This window comes from Lepisma saccharinum, chromosome 4, assembly GCF_977018435.1.
Source record: "Lepisma saccharinum chromosome 4, izLepSacc3.1, whole genome shotgun sequence".
NCBI lineage: Eukaryota > Metazoa > Arthropoda > Insecta > Zygentoma > Lepismatidae > Lepisma > Lepisma saccharinum.
This window is the reverse complement of record NC_139232.1, coordinates 60,309,656-60,323,869: the sequence shown is the minus strand read 5'-3', so window position 1 is coordinate 60,323,869 and position 14,214 is coordinate 60,309,656. Positions and strand designations below refer to the sequence as shown.

General features: G+C 37.7%; 1 protein-coding gene across 1 annotated transcript in view; it reads right to left on the bottom strand.

Annotated features, from left to right (window-relative positions):
- Positions 1–4,541: 4,541 nt before the first annotated feature.
- The window catches only part of LOC145987166 (uncharacterized), a 38,834-nt gene continuing 29,161 nt past the window's right edge, over positions 4,542–14,214 (bottom strand). Inside the window, exons 8-11 of the mRNA XM_083121677.1 lie at positions 7,928–8,051; positions 6,570–6,788; positions 5,027–5,118; positions 4,542–4,682 (exon numbers count right to left, since the gene is read on the bottom strand). Coding sequence (XP_082977803.1) covers positions 4,542–4,682; positions 5,027–5,118; positions 6,570–6,788; positions 7,928–8,051 — 576 coding nt within the window. The remainder of the gene's footprint in view (positions 4,683–5,026; positions 5,119–6,569; positions 6,789–7,927; positions 8,052–14,214) is intronic.

Here is a 14,214-nt window from a genome sequence, read left to right as displayed (position 1 = left end):
ATTTTAAACAATGATAAAAATAATTCCAAGAACAAAAGATGGTTACAATATTACCTATGTTATTTTCTACTACGCACAAGATACATGGAAGCACGTTGATTAATAAATCAAATATTCAGAAAAGGAATTCTCGTTTGCCCCCACCCCCTCTTTAAGGGGCCCAATGTATAACAATTTAATTTTGTAACAAAATATTATTTGTATGGTGTAAATTGCATAAACTGCCCCATTAAATAAGAAAAGAGCATGGTAAATTATGATTATTTGCGAGAATAGAGGAAGAAGCATGGGAATATTGTAGTTCTCGTGTTGTTGAGCGTATCAGTCCATCGAAAATTAGGTTCCTTGGTTTTCCACACGAATGTTAGCTACTTTTAACTTCCATAGTCGGCGTCTGTTGTTGTATCGGTTTTCATTGATTGATTTGTTTTATTTTCCTTCGACTTTTGTGCCACTTTTGACTAATTTGCGAAGATGGGGATGAGTGATGATCAAATATTTCGTAATTACCACTTTAACTTTCCTCTTAAAAGTTGTTCAAAGACAGAAATGGTATCGGGGATCACATTAAGTTTGTTTTTTACTTTTTCTACATTCGTATTTATTGCTTTCATTTGAAAATTTTTATTTTTCAAAACTTCGGGAGGAGTTGTAGACCCATCAGCTCCCCCTTCTCAGTACGCCAGTGGAAATATGTGAACTTAACACAGTAGCAACCTAATCTGAATTATGTACCCCCATAACCTTTAAAATTGCATTTTTGTTTAATTTTATGTAGACTTATCACAGATTGCTCTGAGATTTGTGCCACGAAATGTTATGCCCCCATTTCACCACTATTCTAGGAGAAATAATGTATCTTCTTTAATTAATTAGTAGCTCGATTTGAGATTGATGTGGAACAAACTTTTTTTTTTGTTGGGGCATTCTCACAATTACTTGTTAACAAAGCGCATCATAATTATGTCCTCAAATTTTCCCAAAAATTGAATTGTTGTTTTAAGTCCACTTTATGCACAGAAAGGCTAATCAGGGCTGGACCTACAGTTTAAAGCGGGATCTGAACTACTATGTGCCTCCACCTTGATTACAAGGCGACGACGCTACCTACCACTGCACCATCGAGATTTTCCCAAAAAAATGGTGCACTAGCAACCCTACTTAGATAATGTCGCTGAACCAATACCGACGCAATTTCTGACAATACCAGGACATGAAGCGTAATAAAGTCAAGCCAGGGTAGCCAGATGTATCGAAGAATCCTTTCAGAAGTGTTAACTCCAAGGTAAAATTATGATTTATGATTTATGATTTTTCATGCGGTTAAATGGTTTGTATATTTGAGGTGCCCGTTGCCGACGTCCGGACTGTCAATGTTGCTAACCCAGATTTATGCCACTAAAATATCACTTTCTTTCGCTTCGCCCATAAAATCGCAATTCATAAATCAATCAAGTGCTGCACATGACCCCTATTGATTAGAAATCACAGATTACAATGACGTCAGTCACTCAACTGCGAGTTATGATACATTGATTGTTTCTTATCACCCTTTCTTTCCAGAATATAGCATTGCGGAAAAAAAATCACTCTGGACTCGAACCATTTATTAATTTCTAGCTCAAGTCATGAAGTGGGTATTACATAAAGTATCTAAATAGACAGGCTTTCTAGTTCTTGTGTTATAAGCGATCAAAGACATGGTTTCGCGACTTTTGTAACACTCTGTATTATGACCTACATGATTGATCAATTGTAAGGCTAGTTGTTGTCTTCTTGATAAGCGAAAGTGAAGTGTTCTTTTATCAAAGGAAATTGTTTTGATACAATCCGTGCGGGTGAAAGTGTAAAGATAATGTAAACACTCTTGTGCAAAACAATCCAAGTGAGTACCAAAGAAATAATCACAGAGAAACACTTGAAGTTGGACCTAATATAAGTCTTCGAGTTTTCCGTGTTTTGAATTAGTTCTTGTTTTCACGTTACGCTATCTCCATGGACAATAGTAATTACAAATTTGTCATAATTTTGTATCCTTTTTCTTCCTCCCTTATATTAACCTTTGCAATATTACCTTTAAAAGTAAAGCTTCCACAAGGTGATCAATTCGGGTATCTTTCTGACAAACTGCCAACCTCCGTGGCAGAGTGGTTAGGACAGCACCCTACAACTCCAACTACAACTCCCTACAACTCATATCGTCACTCATCCTCATCTTCGCGATTAGCCAAAAGTGGCAGAAAAAAGTGAAGTAAAATCAAGGAAATCAATCATGTGATGTGTAGAATACATCAAAACGTATAACTTTTCTTGGTAAATTTCGCTCGTTTAAACATCGTTTCGACGCTACTAACCCTCGAAACTCGAAACATTTTATACCAAAATGAATGCAGCCCTGCGTCACAAATTTAAGGTTGGTACTGGAGTTTATTCATTCCGTCCGAAAACAACATTTTTTGTAGGATCTTGGGACAGACTGTAAGCAGTCATGGCAAGGACTAGCTTCTGAACTGTGACTACCTCTCGACAGAACTATACCAAGCCCCTCTTCCATGCAAAAACATAAGATATATGTGCTGTTATGTATGGATGCTGCTAGATGTATGGACTTTTGTGAAAGAGTTAAACCGTGTGGGTTCATCCTATAGGTTGTCTGCTGGAACGATACTCTTTCCAAAGCTTCCAGTATGTTATCTCATGGAAAAATAAACGACAGTAGCAACCTTCCATCTTCGAGGCACGGCTGCCTACATAAAGATTGAAAAATATCGAGTTTCGAGGATTAGTAGCATCGAAACGAGTCCACAACAAGCAAAACGTTACCTAGAAAAGTTGTTCATCTTCATGTAATTTATACGCTGTAAAAGTTTCTCGATGTTGTACGGGGACGCTCCGTCTCTGTTTTCCATATTTTTTTTAGGAAAGAGATTAATGTATTGTGTGTATGTGTTGCTGCAAAAAAATGCTTTTAAAAAACGTTTCTGAAAAAATCCACTTTGCTTTCTCATTTCGTCAGCTGGCATTGCCATTTCCCTGTGCTATTCTGTAGTAATCAAACTTCATCAAGAAATATAGTATGATTTAGTGCTGTTGTTGACATGTAGCTGTATTTCTCTCCATCCATTTAAAATAAAAATTCCTTATTGAGAGTGAATCAGCCATTGAGGGCCATGGCCTACCTACCGAATGCCGGCCTCACTCTCACCTGATCCTACTCACTCACTCAACCAGTTACGGGGTGACGTGTGGTCAGCACGACGAACCCCCAGTCGTTGTTGCAGGTTTTCATGACCGGGAGAAAGTGCCTTGCACTTCCAAAATTGGGGGCGGGTCTATGGCAAATGTGGCTATCTCCAAGTATTCATCTTTAGAAAAGCTGAGAGTAGACTTTAGAGCGGTTAGCCAAAACTTGGCAGCTTCCTGGAGTTCTGCTACAATGGGATCCAAACTGTTGCTGCAGTCAGGAGCCTTACAAGTGTCAGTCACAAGGTACATCTCTGACTAAGGAATTCCTGCAAGAAATATCAAACAATACTCTTTGGAGAAACGACATTTAATATTTTTGACATCAAAAATATATAAACATGCAGCTGTCACAAAATGCATGTCATTGTTATTTCCTTGCACGGCAACAATTATGTACAAAGCAATGATATTGTTAATAACTTCCATGTCATAAATTCTCTATGCTAGGCAGTTCTTTGGACGTCTCGGGGTTATATTCGTATTCCAGCAATGTGACTTATAACAGAAGTGTTTGTTTTAGAATCCTGTTCATATCACCACTACACTGAACGGCGGCAAAATTAGTTTCTACGGTATATCCTTCCACACAAAACTGTTTCAACTGTGTAAAGCTAGGAAACATAAATCACATTTTACACCATTTTAAACTCAGCTCACACCACACAAAAGCTTGGACAAATAAAGCACTGTAATCGTGGTTACGTTGTAGAAAATTTACATTATTTTTCAGTTTCCGTATGGTTTCAAAATCCAATGTGGCCAATCTACATCAGAATACAAGCTCCCTACTACTTCGATAAAGTGAGAGTTAGTACTTCAAAAATATATTGTTCTTTATTAAAAACCACAAGAAACTTTCGGAGAGTTTACTGCACAAAAAGAAGCAACAATGTTTGTTTCTGCTTATTTAGTATCACAAGAAACGTTTTGGTTCAGGAACATGGCTCGTTCCAACATACAAATACTGAGATCAACAAATGTGGACTTCTTATGCCACTGACTTCAATCCCTTCTGCTGATTTAACAGCAAGCCAACAAAGGATGTGATTATCCAACTTCCCAGAACAGAGACACAAGGTTCACTCGTCACCTTACCTTTCTTTAGGTAAACTACGCTCCTCTTGGCATTCTAGAAATGGACGAGGTCATAGTTCTGAAACTGTAACGTATCGAGAAGGCTCACTTACAAGTTATCAAACATTATCATTATTAGACCTTTGCATGAGGAAAGTCTGGAGCCAGATGCCTTCTTCAAAGAAGCCGGGAATGTCCACAGGGACATGGGAAAGTCGTTGTTATATGTAATACTCGTCTCTGAGCCGCCTGATGAACATGGGTTGGACATCCTCAAAGAAACCAGGGGTGTCCAATTCGGTTGCTCTGGAAATCCCTCCCTCCTTCCCTGTTAACCAATAAGTGTCCATCAACCCCTTTCCCTGTAAGGGAAAACAAAATTGTATACACGAACAGCAATACTTAAATAACACCTGAAGCAGCATTATCCAAACCATTATACCTCAAATTATTCCTTCGATCTTTCATACCGGTGTTTAGTACTATATGTGGAAGTTGCACTGTATGTGGAAGCATAGTAGAACTACTTGATAGAGTTTAATTCAAAAAAGCAATCCGATGACCTCCAAACATAGATCTATTTTTTATATGTACACAAGAACCAAACAGAATGCATCATTAATGTATGAAAATATTCCTGTGTGCAAACACTAGAACAGTAGCATGTGAAAAATTATAATGTCGGAGGTTACAATAAATAACTTACTTTGACGTCTACAAGCCCCCTGTGTTCCGTTTTGAAACCTCCCACAGCATCCAAGGCAACTTTCATCTCTAATGTGATATGGATTCTCAAAGCTAGAAAGAAATGGAAATTAAAAATATGCCAGTTATACTAATAATAATACAGATATCTTGAAAATGCATTATTCGTTCGTTCTTTGTAATGTTAGTCGTTCGGAAAGGGACCCACCTTTTCTCATATGAACAGAAACGAATGTTAATGTACGGGGTCTGGCAATATGGTCCGTGTAATTGCTACGTTAACGTACCTCATCCCTCAGTATCACTGCGGTCGCCATCAAAATACTTCCTTTAGGAAGTCATGTACTGATGATAGCGCCTAGACCACTCTTTAGAGTAATATTGGTAATATTGAAATGATTTTGGTGTTTGGCATTTAGCGTCTCCATCGGATATTCCTACTATCATCATGTCATCAAAATGCCTTGCTTTCAATATTTCCTTTATCTTGGGAAAAATAAAAAGTAGAGGGGCTAGATCCGGTGAATAAGGAGAGTGTTAGAAAACATTTATTATTTTTTTACTAATTTAAACTTCCTCCCGGGCAGTGCCAAATGAACAATAGCTTTTGCTTATCAGCGAGCTTCTTTAGAACTATTTTTTATCTTCAGTTGAGATTTCCCATATTCTCTGTGATATGTTGTACTACAGATGGTCAGCAAACTATTATCACGCACAATTTGAAGAATTGCTGCAATATTTTCTTCAGTTCTGCTAGCTGGTAACTGAACATATCTTGTTTGTTAGTAGCATTCTCCTCAGAAAATAAAGCTTTTTCGTTTTAACTTTTGCCAAATTTAACCAAAAAATCTAATGTTTGTTTGTTCCTGTAATTCAAGCTCTGATATTCTCAGACACACCAAAATATTCTCAGGCATACCAAAATATACACAGACAATAAGGAGTGCGAATAGGAAAGACTGCCACAAGTTAACAATAGCATCAATCACACACGGGTGAAACCTTGATATACCAGCATCATAAGAGCGTACACGAGTTATTGTGTAGTGCTGCCACAATAAGCATAGTGCAGCAAGTTCGCGAACTTTATTGTCAGACCTCGTGTATAACATACTGATTCAGGCACGTAGCCAGTGAGGGGGATCGGGGAGCTGAAGCTCCCCTTCCCCCGAAATACTACAAATATTTCGTTAGTTTATAAACCGGCCGCTCTTTATGATTGTAACGAAGCTGCAGCGCTGTTGCTGATAAAGGATGAGCCCCTTTCCGAAATAAAATTCTGGCTACGGGCCTGTACTGAATCTACTAAACAAAATAACATTTCTGTGCGAAGGAGTTGGGTATTTTACTCTTTTATTCACGCTAATTCAAATATTTTCGACACTTATCGCTACAGCTTAAGTACAATATATATATATATATATATATATATATATATATATATATATATATATATATATATATATATAATATATATATATGATGGGATCCGGGGAACAAATTTTGTAAACGCAAAACTACTGCTGAAATCAATCTTAACTTACGTTCTCCAGTTGTCTCCATGCGAGAGGCTGTGTTGACGGTGTCACCAAAGAGACAGTAGCGTGGCATCTTCGAGCCGACGATTCCAGCCACCACGGGTCCCGTGTGGATACCGCTTCGGATCTGGAGCTTTTCTCCAGGGCGGTGAGGAACCTGGAAGATCACCGATCCAGCAAGGAGGTCCAAAGCCATGGTTGCAATCTCAGAAACATGTTTTTTACCTTTAAAAAAGTTATCAGAAATTATTAATCAATAATTCAATGTTAATGTACTGAATGTTTAGAAGACAATACTTACCAAGTGTGAAAAATTAAATTAGCTCTATATCCACAATTTATATGTTACTTATCTTACGCTCCTTTACCTCATTATCCGTTAATCGTAAGCATTGCAATAATACATGGTAACTAGTATTATTAAGTAATAAAGTTAATAAAAGTGTGCTGTATTGTCAATCGCTAGTAATGTACAAAGTATCGCCGTACAACATCGACAAAATTTTACACGTGTTCAGGACATCAACACATACTAAACTTTTTCTCATTGAAGTCTCGTTTCAACACTGCAAGCCCTGGAAACCTAGGCATTTTATATCCTGAATCTATGCAGCCATGCACTGCAGATCCAAGGTTTCTACTATCGTTTATTTTTCTTTCGGAAAACATGAAATTTTATACCCCAATATGGAAATGTTATCATGGCAGCAAATACGTCGGCAAGTTAAGATGCAGGGTTTAACCCCATTGCCTTAAAATCCTGCACGTATCAGCATCCACATACATGTTGTACATTCTATATTTCATGTTTTTGCATAAAAAAGGGCTTCCTAAATGTTGCCCAGAAGTATTCACACCCCAGTGGGCAGGCCTTCCTTGCAGTGTACTTAAAATTTTGTCTTTTTTTCAACATAATACATAGCTGTTAGTTGCAACCATAAAGCTGTTGTGCATGGTTGCATACACACAGAAAATGCTGTTTTTTCGAGGGCTCGTAGCGTTGAAACGATACCTCAACGAGCAACACAATACTAAGAAAAGTTGTTCGTTTTGATGTCCTGTACAAGCTGTGAAAGTCTGTCGGTGTATGGCATTTTTCTCTGTAGAAGTCGCATGCGTCTCCTTCCCAAGCTATTGCTTAGCTATATTGATTTCGCTGTGCTTGGAGCTAAACAAACACAATCAAATCTTGCCAAACTTTCGTAGATAAATACTTCACCAATAGTTAACAATTATTTCACAACTAATGTCATTCACTGCTTGGAATTGTGTATTTAAGGTTCATATAAAGCATAAAGACTGGATATCCGTGAAGTGCAAGTTGTGAAGTATAAGTATATTCTGACAATGGACTGGCTACTTACCATTTTTAACAGGAAGTCCAGATGCTACCATGTATGAATCTCCTATTGTCTCCACTTTGTAAACATCGTACCTCTCAATGCGAGCATCGAAGAGCTTGTAGATCGAATTTAAAAACGTCACTACCTGCAAAGGAAGCAACAACTGTAGCAAACTGAATAACTTTTAAAGTGCAACGTTAACCTGAATTATTGTTATTTACATATATTTTGAACTGCGCATCCACTCCTGCACCTCTACATTTCATCTCAATAGATAAAAAAAATATGGAAAGTACCTGCATATAAGTAAATAAAATCCCGATAAAGTGATGGATTCGAATATAGGGTGATATGGATATATCCGAGCTGTAGCTAAATTCCTCACTAGTCTATGGGTGATTAAACCAAGCTGGTAGCGAAGGGTAGGCTAGGGGGGCTGCAGCCCAGGGCACCATTCAAAGCCTTTTCTTTAAAAAAAGACAACGAAGTCAGAATATGCGATGGAGAAATTGACACTCACATGTATATTCTAGTAACCAGGTACAGCTGAAGATAAAATTTTCCCTCGGACGAGGTGGATTTTTGGCACCCTCTATTTTTACCCTGCCCCCCCCCCCCACACACACACTATCTACAGTGGTGTCCTGCTTTACACCTTCCTCCAATAAAATCATATATTCATATTCAATGACAAAATAGAATATCCTTTTTTTATACATTAAATGTTATTGTTAAAGAACACCTTTATTGTAGGTATGTGTTTATTGAATACCTACTACATAATGATATCAACAATGTAGAAGAATACAATAATGTTCAAGGATTCGTTACTTTGGTTTCCTCTGTTGAACGTAGCAGCACAAACAATTTCAAGCTCCCTTTCTACTATTCAACTCAAATGTGTTCACACATAAGCACGACAAGATACATCGCCTTAAGTAATCATTCAGTATAGGAATGCGTGAGTATTGTATATGGTAGTGTCATCTTAGGTAAAATATAGGGGAGACCCGTTTCTAATGACCATCTTTAAGGTGTATTTTCACTACGAAATAGAACAGGCAGTTGTATGTGAAGTCAGTTTCGAAGTGGTTTCACCACGGATATCTGATTAAAAAGGCCACTAATTCTTTTAAGTGTATTGTAGAAAGGATTAGAGCTCTAGTGAACGAGTTCAGTGGCGACAGAGCGGAGGAAAGACTCAAATCGAGAGTCTTTTGTTTTTTTCAATTTGAGGCAAATTGAACGCGATTTCCTCCAATGAGAAAAGCTACTTTCAACTTCTAGTTTCGTAAGCACATCAAACGGTCCCATCCTTGCAAATAGCCGATATCTCCATTGCACTAGTTAGTCACAGATTTGCATTCCATTTGCTTCAGCTACTCTAGAGATCTTTTATCCCATTTAGTACAACGTAGTCTAGTAGAGCTCACTCACCAACTCGGTACGAGCAGTTCCAGGATCGATCTCTGGCCGTAATCCCGAAATTCCAGTTGCATGATTTAATTCATATGGAGCTTATTAGTATCTCATGGAACAAATAGTCATTAATGCCACCAAGAAAGACGACATGTTCGAAATGGAGTTTGAGTTAAGTATAAAACTAACCTCTGTGCAGAATACACAAATGTTCCACTTTTTTCGTTCTCTCCTGCTGTCCACGGAGTTTCTCTTTCCTGAAAAAAACATTTATGCTAGAATGAACTACTATCCACTGTTTAGGCGCTGCTAGTATTTGGACGTCCTACTAGGTAATCACAACTTTCTCCACATTTTGCTCTGTTCATTACATTGATTGGTATGATTGATTTCCTTTATTTTACTTCGTTTTTGTGCAACTTTTGGCTAATTGCAAAGAGGCGGAGGAAGTGATGATATGATGAAATTGATGAAAACACACTACCAACATCCATGCCAAGGCCGGGATTCGAACCCGGCTTCGTAGCGCGATGTGCTAACCACTCCGCCACGGGGTTTTTGCCTGTTAATTAGAAAACCATCAGGGTTTTGAATTTTTGATGCTCTACCAATGAACATTTAAAAACGGACGAAAATGTGATAAGACGAAAATGTGATAATCTGGCATTATTCTGGTTGTATATATTAGTTGTTGATGACATAAAATAAACCACTACAGAATACCAGTGTAAGATAAGTAGTGGTAAAGGCCATATAACCAGCGCGAGAAAGTATGAACCCCCCTCCAGCAGATTTGCTTATACTTAAAACAGGCTCAACATGCCCATATGAGCTTTTTGCTCAAGTGTGGAACCCCGTCTAATCCAAGATTTTTGTAAAAATGCCCTCATGGATTCCATGAGAAAGTATGACCCCCCCTTAGATTGATTTGTCTACACTTACAGAAGGCACTTCTGTGAGATTGTTGTCCATAATCCTGTCAAAAATATGTCCCTCCTCATATTTTTTTTGACCACACTTAAAACTAAGCCATACGTATTAACACACACCTACACCCACCCACACCCACCCACGCATATTCACTTCCGGTCTACTTCCGGTTTACTTCCGGTCTACTTCCGGTTTACTTCCGGTCTACTTCCGGTCTACTTCCGGTCCACTTCCGGTCTACTTCCGGTCCACTTCCGGTCTACTTCCGGTCCACTTCCGGTCCACTTCCGGTTTGCCTACTTCCGGTCCACTTGTGGCCAAGTTGTGGCCTATTTCTGCTTTTTTTTTTATCCAGCATAAAGTTTTGATCTGAATCCCAAGAAATTGTATATAAATACCAAAGCCAAAAATATTAAGTGTATACACACATACACACGTACACACATACACACAGCACAGTGTTGAACCCAACTGATATTTTTATCCAGCATAAAGTTTTGATCTGAATCCCAAGAAATTGTATATAAATACCAAAGCCAAAAATATTAAGTGTATACACACATACACACGTACACACATACACACAGCACAGTGTTGAACCCAACTGACATTTTTATCCAGCATAAAGTTTTGATCTGAATCCCAAGAAATTGTATATAAATACCAAAGCCAAAAATATTAAGTGTATACACACATACACACGTACACACACACACACAGCACAGTGTTGAACCCAACTGACATTTTTATCCAGCATAAAGTTTTGATCTGAATTCCAAGAAATTGTATATAAATACCAAAGCCAAAAATATTAAGTGTATACACACATACACACGTACACACATACACACAGCACAGTGTTGAACCCAACTGACATTTTTATCCAGCATAAAGTTTTGATCTGAATCCCAAGAAATTGTATATAAATACCAAAGCCAAAAATATTAAGTGTATACACACATACACACGTACACACACACACACAGCACAGTGTTGAACCCAACTGACATTTTTATCCAGCATAAAGTTTTGATCTGAATCCCAAGAAATTGTATATAAATACCAAAGCCAAAAATATTAAGTGTATACACACATACACACGTACACACACACACACAGCACAGTGTTGAACACAACTGACATTTTTATCCAGCATAAAGTTTTGATCTGAATCCCAAGAAATTGTATATAAATACCAAAGCCAAAAATATTAAGTGTATACACACATACACACGTACACACATACACACAGCACAGTGTTGAACCCAACTGATATTTTTATCCAGCATAAAGTTTTGATCTGAATCCCAGGAAATTGTATATAATAAACAACAACAAAAATGCAAAGTCAAAAATATTGTAATCAATGCAATAAGAATATATCCAGCCCCAATTGGGCCAAGCACCAAAAGATTTGTAACCCAGACAAATACAGAACTCCCACAATAATTTGCCCCAAATGCAATAGAAAATATAGCATGGAATATTTCACATATAAACATAGAGATACTTGCTCTGCACAGTCATCAACACAACCATCTACATCTGGTCTGAAAAGAAAGCACGAAGCACCTCTTAATGCCAGAGCAGCAAAGCAGCCACGCTATGCACCCATCCGTAGCAGTTTTAACGGCCAATTAAGAGATCACCGGTTTGTATCAGAGCCAAGATGTGGCATTAAGAATTTTTTGAACAGTAAAAAACCTGATATACAGGCAATTCTAAATGCACAAAATGGCTCTTATAAGCTGTCCCTCAAATTGTATACTCAATATAAGAAACCAAACGGCACAAAATTTACACAGCCCCACATAACAGAAACTGTATCGGTATATTCAAACGCAAATTTAGACAAAATAATAAGCAGGTTGATGGAACAACTGAACATTAAACACTCTGACTTTGCAGCAAAAGAGTCTGGATGGAGCCTATGCGGTTCTCCACACAAGTTATATGTTAATATTTCTGAATTCTGCCCATTAAAAGGTTCTACATATTTGCCATTACCTGCCAATATCAAAAACAAACAAGCCGTGGTCAATATAAAAAATAATGACCAGAAATGCTTTTTGTGGTGTATTTTAGCTGCTCTGTATCCAGTTTCAAAGGATCCTCAGCGAATAAGTTATTACAAACAGCATGAACATCTTTTTGACGATGCAATGGAGGGTTTAGAATATCCAATGTCTGTTCAGAATATTGATAAATTTGAAAAAAAGGCCAGGGATATCAATGGTAAACAATTATCTATTAATGTATTTACTTGTTCTACTGGCAATTGCCCGATAGCACCTCTCAGAATCAGTACACTTGATGATGAATCTGCTATTCCCATTGATTTGCTCTTAATTGAAGGGGATGGCACAAATCATTACACTCTGATACATAATCTTGAAGCTTTAGTGAGAACACAACTAGACAAATCCAATACAATATTCAAGTTGTGCAGAAGATGTTTGACTGTATTTGATGGTAAAAAAATAATAAATGGGGTTCGTGAAAGGAATGCAGAAATTGCCAAAAACAAATTAATTGAGCATCTGAAATATTGTGGCAACCATAAACCTGTTCATATGGTGATGCCTAATCCAAGTGAAAATTGCAAATTCAAAAAGTTTGAAGCCTTGTTGGAACACCCAGCATATATTGCCTGTGATTTTGAATCGAACCTCAAACCTCTTGCATTCTGCAGCCCAGATCCTGATGAATCTTCAATTACATCATACCAGTTACATGAACCTTCCAGCTTTTGTTATACAGTTATACGGGATGGTGTAGCTAGTGAGCCATACTTATACGTGGGACCAAATGCCATCAAAATATTTGCACATAGAATAGAAAATGAGTGCCGTGACATAGCATCTAACATCTTATTAAAATCAAAACCTATGTTGCCTTTAACAGAGGAACAGATTGAAGATTTCAACAATGCAGAAAAATGCCCGGTATGTGATTCTGAATTTTCAGATACAAATATCAAGGTACATCACCATTCACATACAGATGGTCGATATAAACAGGCCCTGTGTAATAGCTGCAATATTCAGATCAAGAGACCAAAATTTATCCCCATATTTTGCCATGGAGCATCCAATTATGATTTCCATCATATGATCAGATACGAGGGGTTTGAGAAACAGAATTTAAATATTTTAGCTGAAAATGATGAGAAATATATATCTATTAGCAAGATAATTAAAGTTAATGGTGTTCCTATTCACATAAGATTTCTTGATTCTTACAGAATTTTATCGGCTAGCCTGGCCACACTGGCCACTCAATTATCTGATGATCAATTCAAAATCACACGTGCATTGTTTCCAAATCAGGACCTGAAGTTAATTAGGCGGAAGGGTGTATATCCATATGACTATGTTACAGATTTTTCTAAATTTGATGAGTGTTCCCTGCCACCACAAGAAGCGTTTTACAGCAGAATCAGAGGATCTGGAATCAGTGATGAAGATTATCACCATGCCCACTTGATGTGGAACAATTTAAAATGCAAGACATTTGGTGATTATCACATGGCATATTTGAAACTTGATGTCACCCTCTTAGCTGATATACTTCAGGCATTCAGAAAATCTTCCATGCAAAATTATAAACTGGACCCAGTGTATTTTTACAGTGCCCCAGGTCTAGCATGGGCCGCAATGTTTTTCAATACCAAAAAGCCATTGGATCTGATCCACGATCAAGATAAGTATCTGTTTATGGAGAAAGGTATAAGAGGAGGGATGGTGCAATGTTCCCAGAGATATGCCAGAGCAAATAACAAGCATATTATGCTGCCTGATTATGATCCAGCACGGCCATCAAATTATATACTGTATGTAGATGCAAACAGCCTCTATGGTCATGCCATGATGAAAAAACTGCCATATGCAGGGCTTGAGTGGGTCGAAGATGTCAATATTGAAGATCTTAAGGATTTTGATGACAGTGACTATGGCCTC